This window comes from Episyrphus balteatus, chromosome 1 (assembly GCF_945859705.1).
Source record: "Episyrphus balteatus chromosome 1, idEpiBalt1.1, whole genome shotgun sequence".
Lineage (NCBI taxonomy): Eukaryota > Metazoa > Arthropoda > Insecta > Diptera > Syrphidae > Episyrphus > Episyrphus balteatus.
In genome coordinates this window covers 4,665,671-4,680,390 of record NC_079134.1, presented here as the reverse complement: position 1 = coordinate 4,680,390, position 14,720 = coordinate 4,665,671, and the positions used below count along the sequence as shown (strand labels likewise).

Sequence of the window (14,720 nt, the reverse complement as noted above, 5' to 3'; positions counted from 1 at the left end):
AACAAAATAAGCTTTTTAACTTTTTGCTCCTCTTAAAACTCTTACGTATTGACTGTGTTTGCTACATAATATATCTATGTATTATATACAAGAAAAAAAAAGTGAATAAAAATACAATCTATTGAATAGAATTTTACAACAATTAAAGAATAGTTTTTCATTTGGGGTTTTTATAAAGCAAATGATTTGGATGGTTTATTTTTTTTTTAAATTAGTATTTTACGAGGATTTATGGAAGCAACCCACCCGGAATAAAAAAAATTAAAACGAAAAAAAGTTGAATTCCGTGTTTTTTTCCTCTCAGCTTACCAATAATCGGCCCTAGCGAGGTATCCGTCGGAGCGGAAATTTATTCGATTTCATACGAATCGAGAGTTTTTACCTGGGGCCCTTTTTGTAAAACGATTATCGTTGAAACTACTACTTCGTTTTCGTTGAAATGCGACTACGTTTTACGATAATCGTTTTACTTCAACGATACTCGTTAATCTTTACGACTGACATTTACCTATCGTTTAACTTTCGTTTTCGTTTAGCTGTCATAATATTATTGCGTTTGCTGGTAGAATTCATGTGAGCCTACAAAAAAATATTTGTTTTGGTTTAGTTTGGCCAAACGACTGCGACTTTCTCGTTTTACATAATCGCTCTTCGTCTTGACTATCGTTTACTTTAGTATCGCTGACTTGCAGCTCGTTTCGTATTACGTAATAGACCCCCTGTCGGAAGCACAAATCGAAGAAAGATTCGTATGAAATCGGAGAATTTTCCACTCCGACGGATACTTCGCTAGGGCCGAATGTTGTCAGTGGTACTTAGCAGGTGCCCATAGTTCGAACTTGTGTAATCACATGTCTGTTTTAATATATCAACCGCAAGCTGAATAGGTCTAGAAACGCGGACTTCAATACCGTTTAGAATTTTGAAGATCGAAACAAATATTCGATTCAGAGTGCGATTAGAAATGAGAACGGAAATTATCTTACGTCCATGTTCACTATATTCACTGGCAAGTTTTGTAATTCTATGTTTGTGTTGAAAATTCTAAGGTGCTTGTAGAAGTTAGTGTAATGTTTTAAGATTCCTGGAAGCCACATTCAATGGTTCAACTGTCATGGGCGTGATTTCTCATGACTTTCATAGCCCTTGGTAGTCTAGTCTTGATAATTTAATGATGGGTCTTCGCGGTGCGTTGTATTGTAAGCGCCATTAGTCGAATTTAAAAGGCATCCTTCTCTTCGACAGTAACGATTGTTTTTCTTGGTAATTGTTTTTTTTTTCTTTTGACTTGAAGGGTATGTTTAAAAGCAGTGGTTTTATTATTATTTTAATTTTAATTGAAAACGGTTACTGTGGCGTATGCGTAACACTTTTTCCTATTGCAAAAAAAAAACTTATAAAGATAACTAACCTTTGTTCCATACCTACCTCTCTTCAAAGATGTATTTTTTTAGATAGTTCTAGACTGAAAACGTAAGGTATCTTATCGAGTTAAGATGACTTTGGTTTCTTATTCATTAAATTTAGTTCCTATCTGAATATTTATATCCCACTCCAATCAAGAGGAATCACTTTTTTCATGTTAAGTTCAAATTCGTAACATGGTAGCACAGAAAAATTAGTAAAAAAACAGGCATTTTGTGGAACGAAATACAGGACGGCTGGATTTTTCAAATCTGAAAGAGGTGTATTAGAAAAGCTTAAGTCCTATTGTTTTCGGGACGCAACTGGCGAAATCTGCCATTTTGGAAAACGCGAATAGCTCTATATTTTTTAAAAACTTTCTCAAAACATGTTTTTTGATCTGAAAATGTTAAAACTGTTGACTTTTTGTATATGTAGTTGTTTTCAAATAAATGAAAACAAGAGTAATCCAGTCAAATAAGGGTTTAACCTCGGAATGAATGCTAATAGAATTTTTTTTTGCTCAATACCTTCGTTTTGGCATTCTATAACATACCTTAAAAGTCTAGAAAAGTCTCATGTCCGCAAGTCGCGATTTTCAAGATCAAAGCGCGAAATGGAGATTTTCAAAATTAGCAAAAATAGACAATGGTATTATATACACATATGATACATGAAGTCAAGGTATTTATTTATGATGATTCCAAAAAATCTAAAATCAAGGCAATCTGACGTCTCTGAAAAAAGTTATACCTGTTTTTCATTTGTCAACCCATACTATTATAACAGTTGCTAACTTACTACCGAAAAACCCTTAAAAAATATGGTTGTGGAACCAAATTTTGCATTAAGGTTTTTATATCCATTGTTGGGAAGAATTATGGAAACACCTAAATGTCAATTATCTAAGGATTGAAATAAGATATCGACATAAATTAAATGCAGTTACAAAGTTTAGTGTTTTATATAAAAATAAAATTATTAACGAAGTTTTTAAGTGTAGTATTAGAATTTAAAATTCTATTGAAATTGGTCAGGGGATGTCAAAGTAGCATTTTCTTAAATCCCCCATAAACGACGTCATTATTACAGAAAAGTTCTCAGTTTGAGTGCTCCATAGGTTATAAGGTTCAAATAGGTTCTAACAAATATAGCAAATACAAACAAGTGGTAAAAGAAATTTGTTCTGGTTGGGATTTTATACAATTTAAAAAATCTGAATTTTTGCGAAATGTGCATTTTTCGGAGCATTCCCGATTTCGTTTTTTCAACGACTCAAAATAGAGGATCAGATCTGGTTCTAGAGACCACTCAGAATAAGTAATGAGCAGTTGGTAGTGAAATGAAAAAGATTAAGTCAATTCAGATGGGTTCTAACGCCTCATAAAATATCGATTTTCGTGAATTACGAGCAATCTTCAGAGACTTCCCGATTTTTATTTTTCCATTGTCGAATAAAAAAAAAGTACCAGAATATGTTCAGAAGAGCACAAGGCATAAACCATGAGTTGCACGCAGTGATCTGAAAGAAAAGTCCAAAAACGCTCCACTCTACAATGAACATTCTTACAAAGTAGTTTATACGATTTTAAACGTTCACGATATTTGTTCATACCATTCCTTATTTCTCTGAGTCACTAAAACAACAACAAACATTTTTAATACCTGAATAATTGTTTTTCTTTTTTTATTTCTTTGTTAAATATAATAGGTAATTTTTATAATATGTATTTGTATATACAACAAAATATTACATTTTGATTTTTTTCTAAAAAATAATTCTATCATATTGTATCTATATTTTCTTTTTTTTTTGTTTATTAAAATTTAATGTAAAAATTATTCAAAATAAGAAAAACTAATTTGAACTTTAAAATATATTTAATAATATAATTATTTTATAATGACCTGTTCAATTTTTCAATTCAAAAACGAATTTTTGATTTCATTTGTTTATTTTGTTTTCATATTTTACATGGAAGTTAGTTTTAATTTTAAATTTATTATATCAACTCTTGAACTTGAACATTATTTTATATTATAACTTTGTCATGTAACAATATAATAACAAATTTTAATGATATTCTTCTTCTTTTTTTCTTGTTGTTGTTAATTTTAAATTTGATAAATCAATCTGTAAAGATTAATTTTAAAGTCATATTTGTTTCATCATTAAATATTTAATTTTATTAAAATAAAATATACATAAATATTCTACATAGTTTTTTTATTTGATTTTTTTTTTTTTGTTTTGTTTTTGTTTTTCTTGTATGCAATTAGTTAGTTATTTGAATAAAATATGTGTATATATAGTAATTTTATTTATATTTTAATTAAATATTTTCTGTGCTTTTGTGAATACTTTTAAGTGTGTTGGTACTAGAACTATATATCTTTGTTCTTAATAGAATAGGAAGAAGTTGATTATAATTTATTTATATTCCATAACTTTTTTGTTTGAGATCAATCCACGAGAAATTTTATTCTTTACTTACCTTGGTGTTTAGGATATAAAATTAAATTAAAAAAAAAAATATATAAAAATAAAAATTCAAAAACAGTATGTAAACAATGATTCGTTTATGATGATATGTAGGCCTCGTGAATTAAAGAAAACATAGCTTATGTATCTTAATGTTAATGTTAATGATAAACTTTTTTAGCGGTTAATAAATTTACTTCTTTCTGATTTTTTTTTTCAGAAAAGTACAATCTATTTCTCATTCTTATTGTTTAAGTTCAATCAAAAAAGCTTAAAAAAATCTATTATTCGAATTATTTTAAAATATTGATTATTTCAGATTAAGCTTGAAAAGGTTTCAATTGAAATTGCCTACCACAAATGCCTAATCACAATCTATTTAGGGCTATATCCGCCATTTTTTTCTACGATTGAATTTTACAACAAAAAATTTGAAAAATTTTCAAAAAAATTTGACAAATAAAGAGCATGTACAAAATCAAACTACCTTGAATTTTGTTGAAGGGTTAAAATGAGACTCCGATTTTTTACTTTATTTCAAGAACTAAGTTTTTCTAATAACAAAGAGTATCAATTTTTCACATATGGACCCAATATAAATTAGCATTGGCAATACAATAAAACTGTTAGAAATTTATTTTGGTAAAATAATTTTGTGTCATATTTTGATGATGAAATTAATGGTAAAATATTGAGGAGATTCATGATTGAAGTTTGACCTTTTGTTTTTTTACTGTAGGGTAAAAGCGGGTGAGATGGCATACCTTTTTTGTTTTCGGCATATTTTTCAAAGTAAACCACATTTCATATTTCTAACAACGCAAAAATGTTCTATATTCAATATACAACGTATAATTATGTTTTACAGAATTTTATATTTTTAGTTTATATTTTTAAATTAATAAAGCAAAAAAGCTTAAAAAAAACCATCTCCCCCTCTAGGGTGGGTGAGATGGCATACCCTGGTAGGTGAGATGGTGCATGAGTTTGTTTTAGGTTTATATTGCCACATTCATTGCACAAATAGTTAACCGATATGCAGGAGTGAAGCACCAATGCATGCCATATAATAGATTGCAACTAGTCGTCTTTTTTATAAAGATGTTGGAGTAAAAAGTTGGTTTTCCTTCAAATATGAAGCTATTTAGTTTTCACTTGTTTTTTTAAGTTAAAAGACTATTTTATATGTCAACGAAGCAATAAATACAAATTATGCAAACGTTTAAAAAGTTCACATACATAGGTACACTACCTCATTCTAATTTGTGTGTTTTAATGAAAATTTCAATTTGCCTGAATTACGAGTACTTAAAAAAAAATATTTTGAGGGTGATATGGCACATGCTAACACTATACTCAAGTAAAAATTTTAGTACAGAATGCGCCATTTCACCCGCAAAAAACTGCGCCATTTCACCTTTTTTCGCATAATTCCTATTCGTAAGCACACATAAAAAGCAGATTGAACTAGAGCTCAGATTTCACATGCAATGCATAACTTATACCCCCTTTGTATGTATAAGTGTATCAAGGGCATCTAAGATCCCAACGACTCACAAAATATCGGAACAAAAAAAAAAGAGCAAAAAAAAAATTCGAAAAAAATCATCACATGATTTGCTTTGAAATTTTTTTTAATTTTTTGTATCACAGTCAAAGAAACGAATACTGGCTACTTCGATTTAAAATATTTAAAGAAAGCTAAAAATATTTTTCATACATTTTTAGAGCAATAAATGTACAAGATATTTAAAGTGCGCCATCTCACCCGCTTTTACCCTACTGTATATACAGTCAACTCCTTCTAAGTAGAACTTCCTTTAAGTTTAATTTCCCTCTAATTCCCATTTGTTTTCCATTTTCAATGATAAAGTTTGAAGAAAAAATAGTGGAGTAACTAAAGAAAATTATTAGGGAACCCGGCGGAATAGCTCTGATTTTGACGATTTTTTTTTCAAAGGTAATTAACCCTCTGTAGGCACACCTCTTTTTTTGGGAATTTGTTTTTTTTTGGGAATTTGGTTTATACTTTTTCATGTCGCTAGACCTTTTTTGGTTCTCACTATTTTATAGAGAATCATATATGAAACTGATGTAGAATTTTCCGAGGAACTCGAATATTGTTTTCTCAATTCCAAAAAAAAATGTATTTTCACCCTTATAAAGAAAGAAAAAAAAAAAAATATAGAGGAGTAAGGGACAATCTTCCATCGTTTAAGCGATAATTTCCTTTAATTTCATAGACAATCTTTTGGCATCAATTTATTTATGAAATTTAAGCCAAATTAAAAAAATTTTTTTTTTGTTTACAAAAATCTTCAATTAAATTTTAAAAATCAAAACGGCAACACCGGCAATTTTTAATCTATAGACTTTAAATTATTTTTAATTAACGAAGTTTAAAAAAAAGATCATCAAAATCTAAGCTGTTCGCCAGGGTTCCCTAATATTGCCATTTTTTTAGCTTTAGTTACTCCACTAAAAAGACTATATTAATTCCTCATACTGGAATTTCTTTCTAGCTCGAACCAATTTTCGTATCCCATATGAAAATTTGGCTTGCTTTTCATCAAAATAGATCAGCTACATTTACAACATCAAAGATATCAATAATCGATACTTTAACCCCATTAATGAGAAATACTGTTTATGATCGTAATAATTCCGAATTGTATACTATTTTACACAAACTAAGGCTAGTTTCGTGAGTTCCCGCGTGGAAACTTTCAAACTAGAAATTTTCGTTATTGCAAGCCTAGTTTTTAATTTCCCATTTAAATTTAAGTGAGAAAAGAGCTATCGATTACTTCACGTATTACCACCTACTTGAAAAAATAAACGGAGAATATTTTGAACTTGAACAAAAGGGGAAGAGTGGAATTTAATTTTCCGGGTGAAATTTTGTTCTTTAAAAGGTTAAATCGTTACATTTTTTTTATATGTAATTTGTATCTTGACTTATGAAAACTGGAATTTTTGGACATCGCAGCTGTGCCATTTTCAAATAAAAAGATGCTCAAAAGTGCGTTTCAAAAAATAACTTGATACCAGTTAATTTTTTGAAACTTTGAGAGAATATGATACACCTTTTACGCAGTGATACAATTTGAAATGGTTTCTTGATCTTCTTTACAAAATCTCTCTTTAACGAGAGATTTCCCACAGAAGATGGTTAAGATAACTGGTGTACATACCATGAATTGAAATCTTTTCGGTTCTTTTGGTACAAGCACCATTTCTTGATAATTTTAAAGAAGGTATATTTTGGTTAAAAATTGAATTTTAGAAACCTTGAAATTCTTTACAGTTGAAAACTTAAAGTTAAATATAAAAGTTTGTTTAAATTTGCTATACGATTTCCTCTACAAAGATGGCTTTGCGCAGCTGAAAACATAACTTATTTTTCCCTTTTTTTCTGCACAGTTGGAAAGAAAAGTACTTAAAAGAAATTTCGACTGTACAAACAGAACAATTGCGACCAAAAAGAGAACAAAAGATTTTGAGGGTTGTAAAAATAACAGCAGGGTCCCCTTAAAACGGTGATAGAAGTCTTGCAAAAGTTTAAATCACGTTCCTCTTAAGCCTTGATAAAAATTGGGTCGTAGTTCAAAACTAAGAAAATGATAAAGTTTTGGCTGAAAGAAAAAGATTTTTTTTTAGAAAAAAATCCGATGAAAACTAAAGAAAGGAAAATAAATTGAAATAAATAAAAACAACTAATTTAAATTTTAAAGGAATTTTTGTTTAATATTAATTTTTTTTTGTTTTTTTTTATGTTTTTGTTTTATATAAATAATATTAATAATAATCTATACAAAATTTAATAATAATTTGGATTAGTTTTTTTTTTGTTTTTAAATATGTGCTATATTTTATATACATTTTTGTATTGTTTCTTGTTTAATTTTAATATTATGTTTTTTTTTTTTAAATCATTTGTTGTAGTTAATTAAGCACTTAACACTTAATTTTTTTCATTACCACGTATACATAGTTTTGTTATTTTTTCTTTTGTTTTTTTTAAATTTTACACTAAACAGAAAAAATTATACAAATGTCATCTTAATAAACACAAAATTATCATACAATCATGCTTTTTTTTTAATAATTTTTGAATAATTTTTCTTTGTTAATTTTGAAATAATAGAAACGTTCATAAAACGAAGTTCGAAAATGAAGTTTTTTTTTTATTTGTAAAAAAAACTATCTCTCAAATTTCTTTTTTCTCTTTGATGAGTGTGTGTATGTTAATGAGTCTTTTGTTTGTTGAATTTATGAATCTAAAAAGAATTATTATAAATGAAAAATTGAAATAAACATAAAAAGTTTCTTTTTTTTTCTATCAAAACAAAATTTATGAAACGAAAAAAATTATTCTTTGAAAACACTTAAAAAAAAGAAGAGAAATATTCTCTCTCTCTCTATTATTTGCTATGTTTCTCTTAGTTATAAAATAGGTGAACGAAACAAAAAAAAACTTATCTGAAATTTTCAAAATTATTATAAAAAATATATTTTAATATAAGAAATACTCGTTACTCAACACTAAAACGGATTGGAGTTCAAAACGGCATACGGTTCTTTTTTACCTGACGACGAAAATAGCCTAAATATTTACACAAGTTTATACGGAGGGGTTAAGGGAATTAATTTATAATATTCAACTGGATGATCTCTCTTTATCATTGGGTTCTCTTTAACGATATTTTTTTTAGGTTGTTTGTTTTTTTTTAATAATTTACAATTTGAAGATTTCGCGCATTGACATTGAAGATAATATTGGAAGAGAAATGAATTAAGTTGATTCATCGCTTATAAACTGGCGATAGATCAAGTGTGAGATTTTTAAGAGCACGATTTCTTGCTGAAGATCTTGTCTGTTTTGACGATCGTATAATCTCAAGCAGAAGACCTTCACAGTCGTTGCACACTGCCATTAGTTCTCCTCGAAGGTTCTCCTTTTGATCGGAACTAAGGTGTCCCGATGAAGAGAGTGTAAATGCGCGTGTGAATTTGGTTCTACAAAAGAGAGAAAAGAGAGAGTTAATTTGCAGTAAGAGAGTATGTCATTCATTTGGAAACTTACTTTCTATCCAAGGTACTACTATTTGAATGAGGTCTAGCTGGGCTTGAAACTGGCAAGCTCCGTGGTCCTTCGACGCTGCGTGACATGATGCTAATGTTTTTATTTGTGGCACTGCCATTTTGTTGATTCTCTTTGTTGTATCCATCGACACCGTTTGACGATGATGATTCAGCATTTGCAGCTGTCATCATTGACTTGGTCATTTCATGAGTAACATGAGCCGAACCTGGAGTACTAATGTTTGATCTTAGGTGTTTTGGTGACGATGGAGCACTGCCAACCGAATTACGAGTCTAGAGAGAAGAAAAAAACTCTCTTAGTTAAGTAAATAAGAGATTTAGTGATCAAAAAAGCTTACCTTTCGCTCTGACTCAGAGCGAAGCAATCGCTCAATCAATGATTTAGGAAATGATTCATCCAAGATACTTGTAGACGTATGAGCGGCATTTATGTGCGCATGATGTGAGGGTGAGGGTGTGCTCGAACCAGCCGGGCTTGAGAGCAAGGATGGCGATATAAGCACCACCGGAACGTTGCGAAAGTGTTCAGTTGGTATTCGCATCTATTTCAAACAAAAGCAACTTAAGAAAAAGCTTTTAGTAAGCTTCGACAAATAAGGCTTACCTTAGTGTAGCACTTTGAACAAACAGTTCTTTGGCAAAGTTTGCACTGAATACCCCATGGCCCGAAAATACTGAAACGTGTTCGCAGGCACAAAAAGCACACTTTCCGTCGTTCAACATCCTCCTTAACACGCACTCCCACCGGAAGACCTTCCAGTTCGGCCTTCGTCATCACAGAGCGGATGTGTACAATCTCTTCGAGAGTTAGCGATAGCCGATCGTCACCTCGTTCGCGCCAATGCTTTTCGTCGAGAAACGATTTGGTCCAAGCACCGATCGACGATGATCGACTACAACTGCTGCTACTACCACCACCACCGCCTAAACCACTGCCACTGCCACTGCCACCAACGCCACCTGGGCTCTGATCTAAATTATTGTTGTGCTGTTGAAATTTATTAGGAGTATCAGTATCGTGTGTTGAAGACTTGTGTTTTTCTGACATTTTCGTATACGAAGAAGAAGAAGAACTAGGCGGTTGTGGCCGTTCTTTTTTGATAATCGACTTTACCTGATGATGTTGTGGCTGTTGCATTTTATTGCTGCTATTGCTGTTGCTGTGGTTGCCATCTGTGCCAGCGGCGATTGATTGCACATCAGACTGTCGGGAATCTGGACGAGACGCAGGCATTGAATGCGTTTCATCTAAATTACTCTGGCAGCCGACAATAGTGTGCCGTCGCATCGATGCACGTCGTGATTCGCATTGTGTAGCAAGATCATATGCTAGAAATTGATATGAAATTTAAAAAAAAAATAAATGTTTAATACTTTCTTAATTAAAGTTTAGTTATAAATTTAATTAAAAATGAGTATTGTTAGGTATCAAATGCAATGTAAGATTAATTATATTTTATTAAAATTTAAAAAATTATTCTTAGCAAATACATATTTCGCAAGCAACATAGAAGCTAAATTTATAATTTAATAATTAAAGCTTGCTTGGAAACGTGATTCAATTTGAGATGGAAACAAATCAAAACTATGTTTTTTAAAGTTTAAGTCAGACAATTTTTCTGCAATTCTACTGCTAAAGCCAAAAAAAAAATTTGAGCCTTAGAACTAATTTGTATTAACCATCTTCGGAATGCGGAAATGACAGCCATATCAAGGGTGTTTCCACTTGCTCAGAATATTGGTTCATTTTTTGGATTAATCCTTGCTCATGATATCGTGACAATGATGGAGCACTTCGATAACTTGTCAAGAACTTTGTAAATAATTGATAACAACAGAAAACTGACCTGACAATTTTTCTTACTATGCCTGGGGCGCCCGCCGCCGCCACCCAAGGATTCACGATGTAAAGATAAATAAGAGCATCGAATTAAAAAAAAAAACTAAATTAGTAGTTCCTACGTAATATTTTGAAAAAAAATTTTTTTTTTTTTAATTTTGATTTTTAGAATTAATTTTTCAAAAACTATGCCATAAAATAGCTTTATCTTAAATTTTAACAATGAAATACGAGGTTTTTAGCTTTACAAAAAGGTAAAGAACGTTATTGTAGGTGTAACCGTTGATTTTTAATATTATTTTTTTTTTTTCAAATTAAGTCAATTTTTTTTAAACTGTCCCTCCCCGCAAATTGAATCACTTTCGTTTATAAAATATGAGCCCTTTTATTATTTATTTTCAAATATCTCATTAAAAGAGAGCATTTAAAATGTTTGTATTCGTATGAATTCGAAAGTTCACTGTGGCGTATGAGTACTTTTTTTTTTTAATTCAAGCATTATACAATTAGATGTAAATGAAAGCATATTGTTTGATTAAATATTTTAAAAATAATTATACATAATAATATAAATATATATGTTTATGATAATCATCAATGAATATATGGCATGGATGCAGAAGAGAGTATAATAATATTAATAGTTATAACAAAATATTCGAACTCGAATAAAAAAACCATGATATAAATATTTACATTCCAGTGCGTTGTCGAAAAATCTGTGATATTCGTCTTCTGTAATTGTATCCTCTATGCGTACGAAGCAAGGAAAGAAATTCCGAAAAAATATTTATTACATTTCGAATTTAAGTCAAATAAAAAATCGTAACAAGAAGAGTATCTTTTTCGAATGATTTATTTGAAATTTAAAAAATAACTAACAAAATCTATTTAAGAAATCTATTGGTAAGTGTCTGTTTGGAATTGAATGTATAAATTTGAGATATGTATATAAATATTTTATGTAGATAATAAGTAGATCTTGAAGTTGAGATTCATTAGTTTTGTTTGAATTATTGTTTTTTTTTTACAAGTTTGTTGATTTGTATTGATGAGAGTATTATTAGTTTTTTGTTGTTGCCTTCACCATCAACCACCATCTTCATCATCATGCCACCCTATCTTTAATATCCATGTCCCCAAAATACAAAATAAGGACTCAACTTAAATACCTTTAAACCAAAAAAATAAATTAAACAAAAACAAAAAAAAAATTAAACGAAAAACAACTTAAAAAAGAACAAACGAATTTTTTTTTTGTGCAAGGATATCTTTAAATCTAATAAAAAATATAATAACTTACTTGTTCGTCTCACAACTTTGGTGGGTGCTGGTGGAATTGTGGCAGGCATATAACCTCCAATTGGATATGGAGGCATTTTTGGCTGTGAACAAATCGATGAGGTTTGCTGATGAATAATAGACGATGATCCAGATGCTGGCGAATCGTCAAAATAATTATCATCCTGTAAATAGAAATTTATGGTTATATACATATCCTTTTATCAAAATAAATGTGGAAAATGAGAAAATATTTTTTGGTGTTGTTTGGTTAATATGTATTGAAATAAAGTTTATTGAGTTGGAACAATAAACTGCTATTTTTAGATATTGTAATTAAATATTTCATTCGTGTTAGGTCATTTGCAAAAGTTTTTCACTCCAATCGAAAACAACAAAATGAGTGTTAAGTTAATTAAATTTGTTATCGTTATTCGGAATAAACACAAGCTGGCTAAAGAATCTTTTGTGAAATATTTACAAAATATTTTCTTTCAACTTATTCTATGCTTACAAAAATTTTTATAAACTAAGTAGAAGACAGTAATAGTTTCATGAGAAAAGGCCCAATGACTTTATTGAAGAAAACATTCAATGAACACATAATTTTCGCCTAATAGACCGCTTAAAAAGCCTCCAAAAACTATTAGTTTGATGCCTTTTGATTAATTTTAAATAAAAATGTAAAAATAAATTCGTGATATTGTGATTGATTAATAATTATATTATATTATCTACCACGGTAAAGTAGAAAGAGATTTCACTTTTATTTTTTTTTTTAATTTCTTATAGACCGAGAGCCGGCAGCATATTTTGGCAGTTTTGATATAACCGAAATTCGAGTATGCGTATATCTAGATATGCACCACAGTATGTCAACGGAAAAAGTCTGGCAGTGATCTTTTTCAGCTTTCCCTTGCCAGACGCATCCAAAGTGCAGCAAAAAATCAACTTTTGGCGTTTTGGTATAACCGAATAAATGATACACCAAGAAATCATAAAAAATCCCCTGATTTCGAAACTGTGGGTACCGCAAGTTTCTTTTTCAGCTTTCCCCCCGCCAGACCGCTTTAAAGCATTTTTAAGTGCATTTTTCTAATAAAAAACCTAATTACTTATTTTCTGTTAGGTATAACCGAATGATGGTAACAAATTAATATTCTATGTCTATTCCAGGTCTAGAAAATATAATTTTTAGCCAGCTATTTTTCAGCCTTCCCTCTGCCAGACGCATCCAAAGTGCAGTCAAAAATCAACTTTTGGCGTTTTGCTAGGTATAAACCAAATAAATGATACACCAAAAAATCATAAAAATCCCCTGATTTCAAAAATGTGGGTAACAGAAGTTTTTTTCAGCTTTCGTCCCGCCAGACCGCTTTGAAACATTTTGAAATGCATTTTTCTAATAAAAAACCTAATAGCTTATTTTCTGTTGGGTATAACCGTATGATGGTAACAAACAAAAATTCTATGTCTATTCCCGGTTTAGAAAATATAAGTTTAAGCCAGATATTTTTCAGCCTTCCCTCTGCCAGACGCCCTTAAAGGTTTCCCAAACAGGTTTTTCCATACAAAAAACACCTAGTTTCTGTTTTTTTCTTATAAAATTGAATTAATATTTTTTTGTTTAGAGTAACCATATGATGGCGAATTATTAACTTTCTCTGCCTTTTCCTGATTTAGAAAATATAAGTTTAAGCCAGTTTTGTTTCAGCCTTCCCTCTGCCAGACGCCCTAAAAGGTATCTCAATAGTACGGGAAAGTTAGATTTTGCTATATGGGGGTCTGGGAAAAAATCCGAAATGCATTTTGACTTCAGGGCTCGAAAGAGCATAAACCCAGGGATCAAAGGAGTCTAAAACCACATTTTGTACAATCGCACCAAGAGTCATTTGGCCGCCATTTTTTTTTTTTTTTTTAATAAAAATTTTAGTTTTTCACATAACTCGCGTATTGTTGAACCTACAGAAAAACAATGTAATGACAAACTTGAAATAATTTAATTTTCATATAGCAAAATCTAACTTTCCCGTACTATTGAGATACCTTTTAGGGCGTCTGGCAGAGGGTAGTCTGAAACAAAACTGGCTTAAACTTATATTTTCTAAATCAGGAAAAGGCAGAGAAAGTTAATAATTGGCCATCATATGGTTACTCTAAACAAAAAAATATTATTTCAATTTTATAAGAAAAAAACAGAAACTAGGTGTTTTTTGTATGGAAAAACCTGTTTGGGAAACCTTTAAGGGCGTCTGGCAGAGGGAAGGCTGAAAAATATCTGGCTTAAACTTATATTTTCTAAACCGGGAATAGACATAGAATTTTTGTTTGTTACCATCATACGGTTATACCCAACAGAAAATAAGCTATTAGGTTTTTTATTAGAAAAATGCATTTCAAAATGTTTCAAAGCGGTCTGGCGGGACGAAAGCTGAAAAAAACTTCTGTTACCCACATTTTTGAAATCAGGGGATTTTTATGATTTTTTGGTGTATCATTTATTTGGTTTATACCTAGCAAAACGCCAAAAGTTGATTTTTGACTGCACTTTGGATGCGTCTGGCAGAGGGAAGGCTGAAAAATAGCTGGCTAAAAATTATATTTTCT

At 30.2% G+C, this 14,720-nt stretch overlaps 1 protein-coding gene across 4 annotated transcripts in view; it reads right to left on the bottom strand.

Annotated features, from left to right (window-relative positions):
• Positions 1-8,605: 8,605 nt before the first annotated feature.
• The window catches only part of LOC129905316 (protein spire), a 133,308-nt gene continuing 127,193 nt past the window's right edge, over positions 8,606-14,720 (bottom strand). For 2 of the 4 annotated variants that reach the window (XM_055980768.1, XM_055980769.1), the window contains 6 exons: positions 12,136-12,298; positions 11,529-11,582; positions 9,597-10,321; positions 9,331-9,534; positions 8,973-9,265; positions 8,606-8,905 (listed from right to left, as the gene is read on the bottom strand). In XM_055980768.1, coding sequence (XP_055836743.1) covers positions 8,692-8,905; positions 8,973-9,265; positions 9,331-9,534; positions 9,597-10,321; positions 11,529-11,582; positions 12,136-12,298 — 1,653 coding nt within the window. In that variant the 3' untranslated portion in view covers positions 8,606-8,691. The remainder of the gene's footprint in view (positions 8,906-8,972; positions 9,266-9,330; positions 9,535-9,596; positions 10,322-11,528; positions 11,583-12,135; positions 12,299-14,720) is intronic. The other 2 variants (XM_055980771.1, XM_055980770.1) reach the window with 2 other exon arrangements.